We start from the raw sequence: 15,941 nt of genomic DNA on the forward strand, positions 1-15,941 counted from the left end.
TCTCTGTGCTTTCTGGATGCTGAGCCCCATATTCCAGCTTCATCCCTGCTCCTGGCCTCCTCTGTTTGGTCACTTTCCAGAGCCCCACTCTCCCCTCCTGACTTTTTGGTGTCTGTCTTTCCATAAAGCTTTAGTTCAGCTGGAGCCCCTGGAAGGTATAAATGTTTAACACCCTCAGCCCAAGGACGACATTCCCAGCACCTTGGCTCCCAAGTGAGTGCATTGACTGTTTCTTTCCAGTGAAATGTGATGTGTGCCATTTCTAAACTGAGGTAATTAAGAAGCAGGCTACCTCTCTTTACCCACTCACTAGCTGAAGGCAATAACTCTGAGGTTGTAAGGGAGCGCAGAGTTCAGATGGCAGGGGCTTAGGTGCCGAATCACCCCTCACCAACAGGAAACTTAGTGAACCATGAGATCTTGGTGAGTCAGAAATTAACTCTATCATTTGAGGACCTGAATTTTGGGCTTTGGCTGTTATATCAGCTGGCGTTTCCCTAACTCGTTCCCAGCCTCCCCACCTATAGATCCTAGACTTGTATAGACACATCCAAAGCCTGGGGAACACCTGGATTTTACTCCTGGGTTCTCAGAGGCACTACGTACCTGAGCACTGATGACTTACTTCCTTCCTACCACTTACAGTCTGTGTGATGACCTTGGACGAGTTCCTTAACCACTCTAAGTCTCAGTTCCTGCATCCATACAATGAGAATATCAATAGTTTGCACATCTGATGGTTGTTGTGATGACTGAATGCACTAGACATGATGCATGCGTAGTGCTTAGTACAGGAGTGCAGAGAGTATTCTCCACATGTTAGTTATATTAGCTCTTGGCTCAGGATCGCTGATGTCCTGTGTTAGGGTCTACTCTGATCTAGAACTCCAAGTTCTAGCCCAGGTTCTAAATACTGAGTAGTCCTCTTGGCATTTCTCAAATATTTTCTTTAGCTTGGGTGAAGGAGGTGGGCAGTGAACCAGAATGTCTCTCTATCATTCTTTTTCAGTCATGTATATATATTTTTCTTTCTGCGTGCCTTCTGGCATCAAATTACTGAGTCTAGGTTAGTGGTCATCCCATGTGCCCCGTTCTTAATACACACGCTGATCTCCCTCACAAGACTGTGATTTCTTTGCGTCTCTTTGATCCACGCTTCTCAAACTGGGGAAGGTGGGAGTGTGCAAAGGACAGACAGGAATACAGGACTGATATGGCTTCTCTTCCTAGAACACCAATTTTTTCCCAAAGGTTTATTAATATCCAAACAGGTACAGACATAGTATATACTTAAATGCAAATTTTATTTATTTTTAGTGATAAAACATGAGATTTATTCTTCTTTGCCTAGAGCTGCTTCCTGGGAAAGTTTGAGAAACACTGTTCTAAAACCTATGATGTCCCTTGCAGGGTATTTTTTGCTCTCTGTTTTGATCTTATGATTTAGAATTCCTGTCCCCCATCCCTGCAACATTTTGATACTGTTATTTTTCTATTTCGGCTTCTCCTCTGATGTGGATAATTAGGATACCACACACAAAGTTATTGGAAACGATACAATAGGCCAATCAGCCCTGGATAAGAGAGCTATCCTGGAAGATCTGTAGGAAATCACTCACATTTTTCTTACAGATTAGCCAAAAACACAAATGCAAACAGTCAAATTTCTTACTCATCTCATGATGAATATTACCAATAGAAATAATCAATGCAAAATAAATCTGCTAAGGAATAAAACTGCAGACCATCAGATTTACATCTGAGAAATTTGTCCTAGGATAAGTGAATTTAGCAGAAATAATCACCACAAAAGAAAACTCACAATGAAAGCTGTAATTGGTAAATTTGATGTGGAAAATAAAATGATCTATGAATGAATTTTTTTGTTTTAACACAGGCAAAAGCTAAGAATTGGTCTAGGTGAAAACCGATTTTAGTAAACATTGACAGAAAAAAAAATGAAAATTATTTACAACACTGATAGAAATTGATTAAAGAAGTAAAGTGAGTTAATAAATTTTTTAAAATCTTTTTTTCTTTTAAGAAAAAACTTTTCTATTCTTTTCTTTTTTTTTTCCTTTGCCCATTAGTCTCATATACGTGATTGAACCATGAAGCAGTTTCCTCACATGTGTTATTGTTGGCCCTATAGACCTGTCTAATCTTTGGCTGAAAGGAGTGACTTCGGTACTGAGTTAAAAGGGTGTCCAGGGGCCATACTTTCGAGGTTTCTCCAGTCTCTGTCAGAGCAGCAAGCCTGGTCTTCTTTTTTTTTTTTTTTTGGTGAATTTGAATTTTGTTCTACATGTTTCTTCCACTCTGTCCGGGGGCCGTCTGTTGTGATCCCTGCCACAGCTGACTAATAAATTTTGCTCTTGAAATAATCAGTTTTCAAATAATGCTGGTTCACATGTTTATTTATATAACATGATGTCAAATTATTTCCAGCAGCCAAAAGTGGTGGCTTCAAATCCATTGACTGGGTCAAAATGATGAGTCAAAACAGTGCGTCAAAGTGTTCCAAACCTTTGGCTTGCATGTAGAAGTTATCCGGTAAGCGTTAATTAATAACCACACTCCTCATGTGCTTCTCTATGCCAGGCACTGTGCAATGCAATTCACACGTGTTATTTCATGAATCCTTCGGCCAACCTTGTGTGATGGGTGTTAACATCTCCCTTTTATAGATGAGGAAACTATGCCAGCCCAGTCAGGTAACTCATATAAAAAGGCCCAGCTTCCTGCAAGTCCATCTCCCAAGAACTCTTTGCATTCTACTCTACTTCCACCCACCCACCCACCATCCATCCTGGGACAGCTCAAAACCATTGGGAATCATTTTTTTCATTGCCTCAATTTAGTAGAATCAGTTGTGGTAGATTGCATTCTGTTTCTAATAATTTGCTCCCATCCCTTTGGGAAGATTATGAATCCATGACCACAGCTACGTGACTTGCAGTATCTCCCTATGTGAGGCATCTACTTCCCTGTCTCATTGACATCTGGCCTATCCATGGCTTGCTTTGGCCAATAGAACATAGGCAGAAGTGCCCTATACTATGACCAAGCAGGAGTTTAACAGCATTGCATGGTTCTGCCATTGCTCATTTTCTTCTACCACAGGGTTTCTCAGCCTCCCTGCTATTGACATTTTGGGCTGAATGATTCATTGGGTGGGAATAAGCAGTCCGTCCTATGCATTGTAGGATGTTTAGCAACATTCCTGTCTTCTTTCCGCAAAATGCCACTAGCATCCCTCCCCAAGTTTTGACAACCAAAAATGTCTGCATACATTGCCAAATGTCCCCTGGGGGTTAAAATCATCCCCAGTTGAGAACAACTGCTCTGCCACAAGAATGACACATCTCATAGGGGTGCTGTTCCTTTATCCTTGATTCCAGAATAAAAAAATATATGCATGGAGAGCAGAGGTGCAGCCAACCCACAGCTGACATGTAACTTTCGTGAGAAATAAATCTTTTGTCTTGTAAGTAAGTCTCTGAGATTTCACCTAGTGAAAGCTGACTAATACAGAAATGTAGAGGAAAGAGCTGGGTACATTGGAGATAACAAGTGCAACAAAAACAAACAAACAACAAAAAAATCAGTTGCTGTTGAGTCAGCTCTGACTCATGGCAACTCCACTCGTCCCAGAGTAGAACTCTGCTCCATGGAGTTTTCAGTGACTGAAATTTTGGAAGTAGATTGCTAGGCCTTTCTTTAGAGGCACCTCTGAGTGGATCCAAACCTCCACCTTTTAATTAGCAGCTGAGTATGTTAACCATTAACACCACCCAGGGACCCAATACTAAATAGACAACTCAACATTTATTAATCTTGCATGATTCCTCCCAGGTGGACTTAATGAGTTTGGGAATGATTTATTTTCCATTTATAATCCATAGGTTATATGCCTCTTAGATTTTAACAGGAGACATGATGGATCCAGGAGCCAGGGCTGGTGAGAACAAGGGTTCTAGGGGGCTTGTTGAAGGTACCCCTGCAGGGCTTTACCTTCACATTGGCAGAAGCAGAGCTTGCACTTGGCTGATGCTCTTGGCTGGGACCACATTTCTTGGAGGCATTGGATCTTCACCCAAAGGAGACTTTAGGAAAAGGTCTCAGAAGGACTCACTGGAATGTCCTCATCAGGAAAAGTCTGTGTTGTTGTGCTGTAAGTCAAATGATATTCGGTGTGTACTTTTCAGGAAGAGGCTGCACAGTAGAGACATGACTCTTTTCAAGCTGGATAAGCTTGGGTAAATTGATCAAACCTCTCTGTGCCTTGGTTTTCCCACCTACAAGTGAGGACCATAGTGGGGCGATCTCAGTGGTTAGTTGTTAGATTACATGAGATGATTTATGTAAATTGCTTAGTAGAATTATATTGATTAGTAGATACTACATTGAGCATATAGTACATAAGAAATGTTAGCACATACTGTGATTCTTCATTTGAAAATGGGGACACTAGAAGTACCCACCTCACAGAATTGTCATGAAGATTGAATCAATTAATACATATAATGTGACCAGAACAGTGCCTAGCACATTGTAAGTAATAAATGCTACTTTAATTGTTTTTATTATTATTACCATCTTGGAGACTTAACCAAATTTTAAAATTTCAACACAGTACCAAATTTAAACATTTCTCTCATTTAAGTATTTTATACTAACGTGATGGGTTCCAATATCTGATCTGCTAAATCCACAACAATGCTGCATACATATAAGACATCTTCTTCACTATAAAAAAAAAAAAACCCAAAACCAAACCCATTGCTGTTGAGTTGATTCTGAGTCATAGTGACCTTATAGTAGGGGACTCAAAATGAGAAGAAACAGCTGCAAACATCCATTAATGATCAGAATGTGGAATGTATGAAGTATGAATCTAGGAAAAATTGGAAGACATCAAAAATGAAGTGGAATGCATAAAGATCTATATCCTAGGCATTAGTGAGCTGAAATAGACTGGTATGGTCAATTTGAATCGGACAAACATATGATCTACTATGCCAGGAATCACAGATTGAAGAGGAATGGTATCACATTCATTGTCAAAAATAACATTTTGAAATCTTTTCTGAAGTACAGTGCTGTCAGTGATAGGATAATATCCATATGCCTTCAAGGAAGACCAGTTAATATGACTATTATTCAAATTTATACATCACTAATGATAAAGATGAGGAAATGGAAGATTTTTACCAACTTCTGCAGTCTGAAATTGATCAAACATGCCATCAAGAGGCACTGATAATTACACTGATAATTACATATGATTGGAATGCAAAAGTTGGAAACAAAAAAGAAAGATCTGTAGTTGGAAAATTTGGCCTTGGTGATAGAAATGATGCCAGAAATTGCATGATAGAGTTTTGCAAGACCAATGACTTCTTCATTGAAAATATCTTTCTTCAACAACATAAACGGTGACTATACACATGGACTTCGCCAGATGGAATACACAAGAATCAGATCAACTACATCTGTGGAAAGAGACAATGGAGAAGCTCAGTACCATCAGTCAGAAAAAGGCCAATGGCTGACTGCGGAACAGACCATCAGTTGCTCATATGCAAGTTCAAGCTGAAGCTGAAGAAAATTCGAGCAAGTCCATGAGAGCCAAAATACGAACTTAAGTATATCCCACCTGAATATGGAGACCTTCTCAAGAAATTTGACACACTGAACACTAATGACTGAAGACCAGAAGAGTTGTAGAATGACATCAAGGATATCATAAATGAAGAAAGCAAAAGGTCACTAAAAAGACAGGAAAGAGAAGTATCAGTAATATCACACATAAGTTATAATTTTGCTGAAGATCATTCAAAAACAGTTGCAGCAGTACGTCGACAGGGAACTGCCAGAAATTCAACCTGGATTCAGAAGAGGACACGAAGGATATCCTTGCTGATGCCAGATGGATCTTGGCTGAAAACAGAGACTATGAGAAAGATGTTTACCTGTGTTTTGTTGACTATGCAAAGGCATTAGACTCTGTGGATCATAACAAATTACGGTTAACACTGTGAAGGAAAGGAATTCCAGAATACTTAATTATGTTCATGACGAACCTGTACATAGACCAAGAGGCAGTCTTTCGAACAGAACAAGGAGATACTGCATGGTTTAAAGTCAGGAAAGGTGTGCGTCAAGGTTGTATCCTTTCACCATACTTATTCAATCTGTATATTGAGCAAAGAATCTGAGAAGCTGGACTATATGAGGAAGAGTGTGGCATCAGGATTGGGAAAGACTCATTAACAACCTGCGATATGTAGATGACACAACCCTGCTTGCTGAAAACAAAGAGGACTTGAAGCACTTACTGATGAAGATCAAAGTCTACAGTCTTCACCTTAACATGAAGAAAACAAAATTCCTTAAAACTGGACCAATAAGCAACTTCATGATAAACGGAGAAAATATTGAAGTTGTCAAGAATTTCATTTTACTTGGATCCACAATCAACGCCCATGGAAGCAGCAGTCAAGAAATCAGATAACATATTGTGTTGGGTAAATCTGCTGCATAAAAGACCCCTTTAAAGTGTTGAAAAGCAAGGATGCCACTTTGAGGACTAAAGTGCTTCTGACCCAAGCCATGGTATTTTCAGTCACCTCATATGCATGCAAAAGCTGGGCAATGAATAAAGAAGACCAAAGAAGAATTGACACATTTGAATTATGGTGTTGATGAAGAATATGGAATATACCATGGATTGCCAGAAGAACAAACAAATCTGCCGTGGAAGAAGTACAGCCAGAATGCGCCTTAGAAGCAAAGATTGCAAAACTGCATCTTAGGCACTTTGGACAAGTTATCAGGAGGGACTAGCCCCTGGAGAAGGACATCATGCTTGGTAAAGTAGAGGGTCAGTGAAAAAGAGGAAGACACTCAACTAGATGGTTTGGCTCAATGTTGCAACAATGGGCTCAAGCATAGCAAAGACTGGGCAGTGTTTTTTTTCTGTTGTACACAGAATCTCTATGTGTTGGAACCAATTGGACGGCACCTAACAACAACATAATAGGGGAGGTCTGAAACTCCCCACGTGACACCTCTTTTTCTGAACGTCAATGTTATAATGGAATTACATTTGAATATATATCTTTTTTTTCAGACTACAGTTAATGTCATGGGTGTCCATTGCTAATAGGCACTTGAGTCTTTAGGATATTTATAGGAAGCAAGCCCTACCTGTTTTTCATGGCTGAGAAAACAGAGTCTTAGAAAAGTGTTGGGCTGAAACATTAGAAAATCTCAGGTGTGACCTGGAAGGGAATGTGGAGATCATCTATTCCAACCTCTTAATTTTACAGATGGCTTAGAAAAGTTCATTCACTTGCCCAAGGTCAGGCACTGTTGAAAGGCAGAGCAGGGACATAATTGTTGATGACTGCTCATTTGGTGATTGGTTATTTGATTCTTTAGGGTCAGCTGGGTTGATGGAGCTGGGTGAGACTAGAAGCCAACTTCATTCAGTCCAGTTCCACAGGGCCCCACTCAGTGGTCTAGGCCAGAGGATAGAGTCACTGGAGACTTTAGTTACAGTGCAGCCCTTGACCACGGCCAAGCAATGCCACACTCTCCTTTGACCTTTGAGCACCTGCAGGCTATAGATGGAAGAACACCGGGTTCAGAACCAAAAGAACCTAGCCCTACTCCTGGCTCTGTTTCCCCCCCACCCCCCACCCCCAGGGTTACTGAAGTATAATTTACATTCAGTCACCATTTTAAGTACACAGCTCTTTGAGTTTTGACAGATGCATACAATCAAGTATCATCACTACAATCAAGAGAGAGATCAGTGCCATACTCTACAAATCCCTTCGTGCTTTTTTGTATTTAACTCTTTCCTATCCCCAGCTCCTGGCTACTACTCATCCATTCTCTGTCCCTGTAGTTTTCTTCTTCCAGAATGTCATATAAATGGAATCATACAGAAAGTGGCCTTTTAAGTCTGACTTCTTTCACTTAGGAGAATACATTTAAGATTCATTGTAGCTCCATTCTTATTATCTGCGGTGTTAGGGTTAACCTTTTTCAGCTTTAGTATCCTCATCTGTAAAATGGGCATAACACTTGCTTTGTATCTGTGTCCTTGTGGTTTGAAAGAAAGAATGTACACATTAGGTAATGTGCATTAGGAAAAAGGAAAAACAAGTGTACAAGTCTGTTTATTAATCTTGTTATGAAGTTGCCTTTTGAAGAGACTCCGGGTACAAAAGCAATCCTAATTGAAATACAGACCCTGCTCAGCCTTTGTTCTCCTGAAGCAGGGAAGGATCCAGCATTGCGGTTAAACACTTCCCCAGCCAAAAGGCCCCATGAGCTGTATCCAAGGCTTGAAATGTTACAGGAAACACCCAATAGGGATTGTCACCAGGGGAAATAGATCCCTGGCATGTTGCCCCCACGATGTTACTCCCCCAAGGTATTGGGAAGCCTACTCCATCTATGAAATACTTTGATCTATTTGGATGAAAAGCACTTTGCAAATTACTACCGTTAACAGCGATAGTAATTTGTAATAGTAATTGTGTAGTAGGAAAAAAAAGAAAATATGATTATCTAACATACGGAGCACCAAACCTTTCGCCAAGAAGATAGGGCTTCTCTTGGCTCAAAAAGCACAGAGAGGAGAGTGAAATCCTGATTTGCATTCCCTTCTGAGTGCTGTGATTCTGCGTTACAGAACACAGATGACCAACATATATTCCCTGGACATTTTTGCCTGGAGGGGGAACAGGGGAGGCCAGTCTTTGATACTTTCTATGTTTCCTATTCAGGAGCCCTGGTGGTGCAGTGGTTAAGTGCTTGGCTGCTAACCAAAAGGTTGGCAGTTCGAACCTAACAGCCTCTCTGAGGTAGAAAGATGTGGCAGTCTGCTTCCCTAAACATTACAGCCTTGGAAACCCTACGGGGCAGTTCTACTCTGTCCTGTAGGGTCGCTATGAGTTGGAATTGACTCGATGGCAACAGATTTGGTTTGGTTTTGATATTAATGCATGACTCCAGCCCAGCAGACAGGTGAAGCTGCAGCCTATAGCCAGAGGAGTCAAAAAACTGGATTGAGATTCAGGAGACCTGGGTGGGTACTATATCTGGCCCTGCCATTAATTGTGTGGTTTCACCTTTGTTTCTTCACCCTTGGAAAACGGGGCTGTAGTAGGTGCCCCTGAAGGGATCTCAGGTTACCCCATGAATGGTAGAGCCACTGACTCCCAGCTCTGCGCGCTGGAGCAGAAAGCAACAACCCGAACCTTCGAGTGAAATCCTTCAGAGAAGCTCACTCTTTCCAGCACTCGCTGAATAAGATTCCTATAAACATATTGCTGAAATGTTTGTTTCCGGGTGTCATTTTAGACTGCAAGTAGCTAAAACAGATCTGGCTCCTATATATAGATATTGCATTTAGTTGTGTTCTGGGAGGCTTTTATTACTACGCTCCCTGGCTGGCTCCCAGATGAGCTTTTCCCTCTAGGGATCAGATTTTGGAATCAGAAAGTCAGAGAGGAGCAGTGACCATATCAAGGGGTCTCTGTCTTTCTCCGCTAATGCTCTATACTGCAAGTGGACGCCAACGTAGGGGCTGGCTCCTCCCTGTGCTCAAAGGCTCTTATTAATAATGATGACAATGCTAATGGAAACTGACCAGCCCCATTATGGCAGCAAATACAAGCAAAACAGCCTTGGCGGCCTGGGCTCTAAAGGAGAAACAGTATAATTTGAGTTGCAATTACTGCAGATTGTCACAAACAGTCCAGTCTTTAGATAAGAGGACTCAGGACCCTCTGTGGGTAGTCCATCTGATAGAAGCAAAGAAGGGGGCTATTCAGGGTGGGCTTTTTGTTGGGGAGGGGGGTGGGTGCCTGAATTTTACTCATGAATTCTTCAGGGAAAGTATGCTGGGAACAAAAAGCTGAAAGGAGGAAAGTGGAGGTGGGTGTTGAAGGAAGAGGTAGAGGGAGGAAAGAGGAGAGAACAGGGGTTTACTTAAAGAGACAAGGTTGAAGCCTTGTAATCTGATTTTTTAAATACGTCAGATCACTAAGAGTTAGTCCTCTGCTGGGTGTCTTTTGTTTTCTGTGCATAAAGCCTAACCTCTGCCCCGTTTCGTAGTTTCTCTCTTCACCTGCCTCTGCAGTTTCTCTGTGTTTAACCAGCATGGATCTAACTGCTCTCCTGGTCCCCATATCGTATGAGGCTCACCACCTCTTTCTCTTTTTTCTTCCTCTCTGTTTCATTCTTCTCTCCTGTCTTCCCTGCTCCTCTTTTTCAGTCCTTCCTCCTCCCAGACTCTTCTGTTATTCCTTCGTCCCCTTCCCCTCCCCCTTCCATTTCACTCCTTTCCCCTTCAACCCTCCCTTCCCCCTCTCCTCCCCTCCTGTCCTCTTGCCTTCTTTCCCCTCACTCCTGCCTTCCTTCCGCCTCTTTTCCCTTTGCCCCCTTTCTGCCCTGCTCCCCTTCTTTCCCCCTCTCCACTTTCCCATCTCCCATCTCTTCTCCTTCTCCCCCTCTCTTTCCTCCTTTGCCTCTCCCTGCCTCTCCCTCTCGGTCCTTGTTTATCTGTAAGCTCCAATTTCTTGTCTTATAGATTTACCTGCAGAACAAGAAGACACCGCTCCTCTTGCAAAAAACTGTTTAAGAAATCCATATCCTCGCCCTTCATTCCTTGGGCATTTCAGAAATGATATTCCTCCCCCAGCTACACCCGTCAAAATAAAATACATTCAGCCAGCTCCTGCTGTGTGTCCTTAAATCCATTCCCTCCAGCTTCGCTGGGTTGAAAGCCTGTACCCTAGAAGGGGCCTCCTGCATTTGCTGGCAACCCTGCTCTAGTCTGATCGCCACAGATAGTGCTTAGGAGTGAAAAAAGGGGGAAAAACCCTCTTGTTGGAGATTTCAAACAGACTCTACCAGCTCTCAAATCTGTGCACTTGCCGAGTGGCAGGGCTTGGGGGAGAGGGGCAGAGGACTTGGGGTGCGGGTGTTTGGCATAAACAAATAAGCAACAGAATTTATGCATAGATGTATGAAATTTTGGGTTTCCTTTGGCATATTTGGTGTCTTTCTCTCTGGCATCGAGGGTGGGTGCTGTGCAAGTCTGACTCCTCTCACACTTTGGCTTGCTTTTGGGGTCTGTGTGTGTGTGTGGAATTGAAGAGGGGGTTGCTGTGTTTTTGATCTGATTCACTTGATGGATTATCTGAATCCAGCCCACCTTTCCGCACATGTCAAACAGATGGGATCATTGTTAAAAGCCTTGAGAGAGCCGAGGCTGAGCGTTGGGTAAGGGAGGGAGGGGGAGGAAGGAGGGGGGCCGAGAGAAGGGAGGGGGCACCTTCTAGTAGCTTTGTGTTTTTCACACACTGGAACTGACAGGAGCCCTCCTTCTCCGTAGGGGGGCGTTTTGGGGGTCTGGGGCTGGTGAGGGGTGGGATGGAAAGGAGAGAGTGAGGTGGGGTGTTGGTGGGCAGGGTTATGATGTCACAGCAAAAGTTACAACAGGAGGAAAACACAGAAATGGTTCAACATTTTTTTTTTTTTAAACTTTGGACTGCCAAGAGCTGAAGGAGAGTGGTGAGCAAAGGAATGAAGGGGAGAGAGAGAGAAACTAAACTGGAAGCTTGAGTTTTGTGTAGCTTCTTGAAACCTTATGAATGGATTACTAGCAGCAGAAAGCCAGGAGAGACCTATAGGGGATGCAAGATCATTTACACATTAAAAGGGGGAGAAAAGCAAGGCGGGATTCTTCTTCCTTGCTGTGTTATCCCTCCTTCCTGAAATGAATGGTATGAAACCTTTTTCTGAGGGTCCCGGGGGTGGCAAGAGGGAGGGGGAAGTTGCCTTCTCCTTTTCTTACCTGAGTATCTCCTTTACTTAAACTAATGCTCCTCTCCTTCCTCCCCTCCTTTCTCTCCTGGTCTCTTTCCTCTGGTCTGTCTTTCTGTTTATCTCTCTGTCTTTCCGTCTCTGACTTTTTCTACTACCCTCACCCCAACCCTAATCTATTCTTGAACTGCTTCAGATCAAAAAAAAAAAAAAAAAAAAAAAAAAAGGACTGAGTCAGAAAGTGAGGGAGATAGGGAAATGCTAAAAGAAAAAAGGACAGCCTAGGATAGATGGCTATCTGTGCAATAGTGTCCACGTGCCTGGATTCATTTCTTCTTTGGGAACTTGCTTTTGAGGCTCCAGTGGTGTGCTGGGGATGAGGTGGCTCAGGAGACAGCATTCAAGGCAAGTAAGTCAGTTATTAGCTGGGGTAGAGGCGCTTAGAAGACGATGAGGAGACCCAAGGCAGAAGAGGCAGCGTGTTCTTACTCCAGAGTATGTAGGCTGCATGTTTTATACGTGGGCAGCACAAGCAGTGGTTTTAAAAGTGTACGTGATTTGTCTTATGATTGAATGAAGGATCCAATGTATTTCTCTACCTGTTTGGTATCCACCTGTGGTCAAACATCCTTACCTGTGTTGAGCATTCAGAACCATGCTCTCTGGGTGTGTACGTGGTGTGTGTATGTGTGTACATGCACATGTGATTAGGGGGTGGAGACACTCAGAGATAGCCTGCATCTAGGCAAACTTTATTACCGAGGCTGAAATCACATTGTTTGCTTCCCCATCTGATCCATTCACTTCAAATCAATTGAACAAATAGTTTCTGAATCTGGCTATTCATTTTTGTAAATTACTGATTTTGAACATCTCATTTGTTTATACGTTCACTCAGCATATGGTGACTTTTAGTAACTTCAGATTGAGAAACTTCAGAGAGAAAAAGAAGATCTGGCTAGTATGCATTTATGGCATTCCCACGTAATGCTTCTCACAGCAGGATAATTGATTTCTCCTTTTTCCCAATAACCAATATAAAGTGAATTTGGGGTATTGTTCTTTTAAGTCCCAAATAATTGAAAAAAAAAAAAAAATACAGGAGGTTTGTGACAAGATAAAAGAAAGAGATGCAAGCCTTCCCTAAAAGGCTAGTTTGGATTTATTAGGCAGTAGAAAGGTCTGTTCACAACAGTTTGTGAGTGTGTGTGTGTGTGTGTATGTGTGTGTGAGAAAGAGAGAGACAGATTACACACAGAATAGAGTGCTCCAAAACAGTATTGATTGTTTGCTATTGATTGTGTAGGCTGCGGCTGCTGAAAGAGAAAGCCCGAGATGTTTACTGGGGAAACCAAGAGTAGCGTCTGTCCCGACTAGACTGTCTCCCCAGTGCCTCGGTGAGGTGGGGAGGTTTTCAGGAGGAAGGAGGGGACAGGGAGTAGGTGGAGTGATGCACCGAACTTATTAGCTTTGACATCATCATTGTCTTTAAATGAAACAAACAAGAAGATAATCACAGGCCGAGAGAAAGGGAGAGAAGGGGAGGAGAGACTGGAGAGAACAGGTCCCCTGAAGTGTGTGCTCTTCTTCTCACTGTCTTTTCAGTCTTCCCAGGGACCTACAAGACTCTCAGAACGTGAAGTCAAGGGCTCTCAGATTCAGAAGGTTACTAGAACAACAGACTGGCACCCCAAAGGAGAACTTTACGGAGACTTGCAACATACCAACAAGTTGGAAGGAGATAAAACACCTTCAATAATCAACAACCCCAAGAACCAGGCAGAGGGAAAAATTCTAACCTGCACAGGCAGACTGGAAGCTGGTTGGGAGCTGGCTGAGGAGGACAACTGGAGAGAGCAAGTTAAGTACAAGCTTGGGTTCTTGTGCCCCTGGATTCTTTTTGCATTTTTAGAGAATAAGCATCATCTTGTGTGTCTCTCTATATAAAAGTTCTTCTAGCAATTCGTTTGGAGGTAAATGCATTTTGAGTTAAGGGCTACAGAGAGAAGGCAGCTCTGAGAGAAGGAAGAAGGAGACAGAGCTGAAAATTAGAGAATAAGATTATTCTTAATGACTCCAGGTAGCTAGGGGGGTGTGTTTGCGAGTGAGTGTGCATTTGAGAGAATTTGGCTCAGGTTCATGGGGCCCTCTTTTAGGATCAGAGAGGGGAGGGGCTATTGAAGAAGAAGAAGAAAAAAAAAAGAAACCTGAGCTCTCTGGGAGGAAATTTATAGGAACCAAGAGAAATCAACATCATTCTGCAAAGATTAAAGTAGAGCAAGAAGAGAGGTCAAGGGAGCACTTTGAGGTGAGGAGAAGCCCACAGAGTGGAGGAGCCCGGAAGCCACGCTAGCAGAGGAGGATCCAGGGCAGGTAGTGAGAAGAGGTGCTCTCTGCAGCTGCTTAAGAAAGTTTGGTCTGTGGACAAAACACTTTCCCTGGTGACTGTAGATCTGTTGTTAGCTGCCTCTTTCTCTCCTCCCCATCATTCCAGTGTGGTACCCAGAAGTTGACTTCTGGTTCTGTAAAAACTGCTGGAGGGAGGTATGATGAGCTTAAAGGTCCTGAGAATAAGCCTGGTGATTCTGGCTGGATGGACATTCAGTCCTGCCGACTCTGAGCTGGACTGGACGCACAAGAAATCCTTGGCCCAGAGGGGGCACCTGAATCAGGTGCTGTTGGAAGGGGAACGTTGTTGGCTGGGGGTCAAGGTTCGAAGACCCAGAGCTGCTCCCCAGCATCACCTCTTTGGGGTTTACCCCAGCAGGCCTGGGAACTACCTGAGACCCTACCCTGAGGGGGAGCAGGGAACCCACCATGCAGGACACAGTAAGACAGACAGCGAGGAGAAGGCAGTGAGCCATGTTCTCCAAGACCTGACTGGAAATTCAGCAGGAGTGAGGAGTAAGGTTGAGCAGCCAGCTGTCCCGTGGGTAGGGGATGGTCCGATTGGGCAATCAGAGCTGCTGGGAGATGATGACACTTATCTTGGCAATCGAGGACCCAAGGAGTCTGTAGGTGAGGCTGGGACTCAGGAAAGCACAGCCACTGCTGCCACCATTACCACCGCCTTCACACGCCCAAAGAAACCCAAACCGGAGACCCAAAGGAAGGGCCGAGCCAAGACTAGGCATCATCGGTTAGTGGTGAAGAGGCAGGCAGAGGGCGTGCGAGGAGACCCTGACATCTCTCTTCAGCATCTCCACCGTCGGCCTAAGCCTCCCCTTATGCATGGGGTCAGAAACAGTGCATCGGAGGACAGCATCCAAAACAGTGGAGGTGACCCTTACTGGGAAGGAGATACATTTCACCCCCAAGGAGGATTGCCTGTCTTGTACTTCTCAGGGAGGCTGGAGAGGCTGCTGCTGCGTCCAGAAGTGCTGGCTGAGATTCCCCGGGAGGCGTTCACAGTGGAAGCCTGGGTTAAACCAGAGGGAGGACAGAACAACCCAGCCATCATAGCAGGTAATAACCCATTCCTAGGCTTTCTGTGGTCTTCAGGGTATGGCTGGCTCCATTTCTGATTGGGCTAGACATAGGGGGCAAGAAGGGAAAGGGGACAGAGTAGGGAAACCAGGAAGGGCTGGCCAGGGAGAGCGGGGAAGGGCCTTTATTCATCTGCACAGTAGGACTCCAGACCCCATTGACTATAATGACTCTATAACCATAACAGCATTTGTCCCTTGTATTGATCACCTGTAGCTCTGCAGGTTGTGTTTGCACTTAAAAGACCTTCAGCTTAACCCTCTGGCTCTTCTTTAAAGGAGATGATCTCTTTGGTTCTTTGTCAGTGAGGAAAGGTATCTGACTCCATTTCTCATAGTCCTGTATGAGATACCCAGGCAACTTTGAAAATAGATGGGAGCTCAAGGACCTGGGCAGTGAGTCATGCCTGGCCTGGTCCAGGCAGTGAGAGGGCATAAGGCTGCCAGGTACGCAGCCATCAAGTTCTGACTGGCTCCCTCCCTTTGCTCTGAGCAGACCTGGAACTTGGCAGAAAGGTATTACCTGGTCCAGGTCCTGGGGTTCCCTTTACTTTGTTCCAATAATTATGTGCCCAACACAAGAGGTGGGGTTTATGGAAAAGGTAG

General features: G+C 43.7%; 1 protein-coding gene across 1 annotated transcript in view; it reads left to right on the plus strand.

Annotated features, from left to right (window-relative positions):
- The first annotated feature begins 13,469 nt into the window (after positions 1-13,469).
- The window catches only part of PAPPA2 (pappalysin 2), a 335,895-nt gene continuing 333,423 nt past the window's right edge, over positions 13,470-15,941 (plus strand). Inside the window, exon 1 of the mRNA XM_004372847.2 lies at positions 13,470-15,315. Within this exon, the coding sequence (XP_004372904.1) occupies positions 14,397-15,315 (919 nt within the window). The 5' untranslated portion in view covers positions 13,470-14,396. The remainder of the gene's footprint in view (positions 15,316-15,941) is intronic.

The sequence above is a fragment of the Trichechus manatus genome, unplaced genomic scaffold (genome assembly GCF_000243295.1).
Source record: "Trichechus manatus latirostris isolate Lorelei unplaced genomic scaffold, TriManLat1.0 scaffold00021, whole genome shotgun sequence".
NCBI classification, from domain to species: Eukaryota; Metazoa; Chordata; class Mammalia; order Sirenia; family Trichechidae; genus Trichechus; species Trichechus manatus.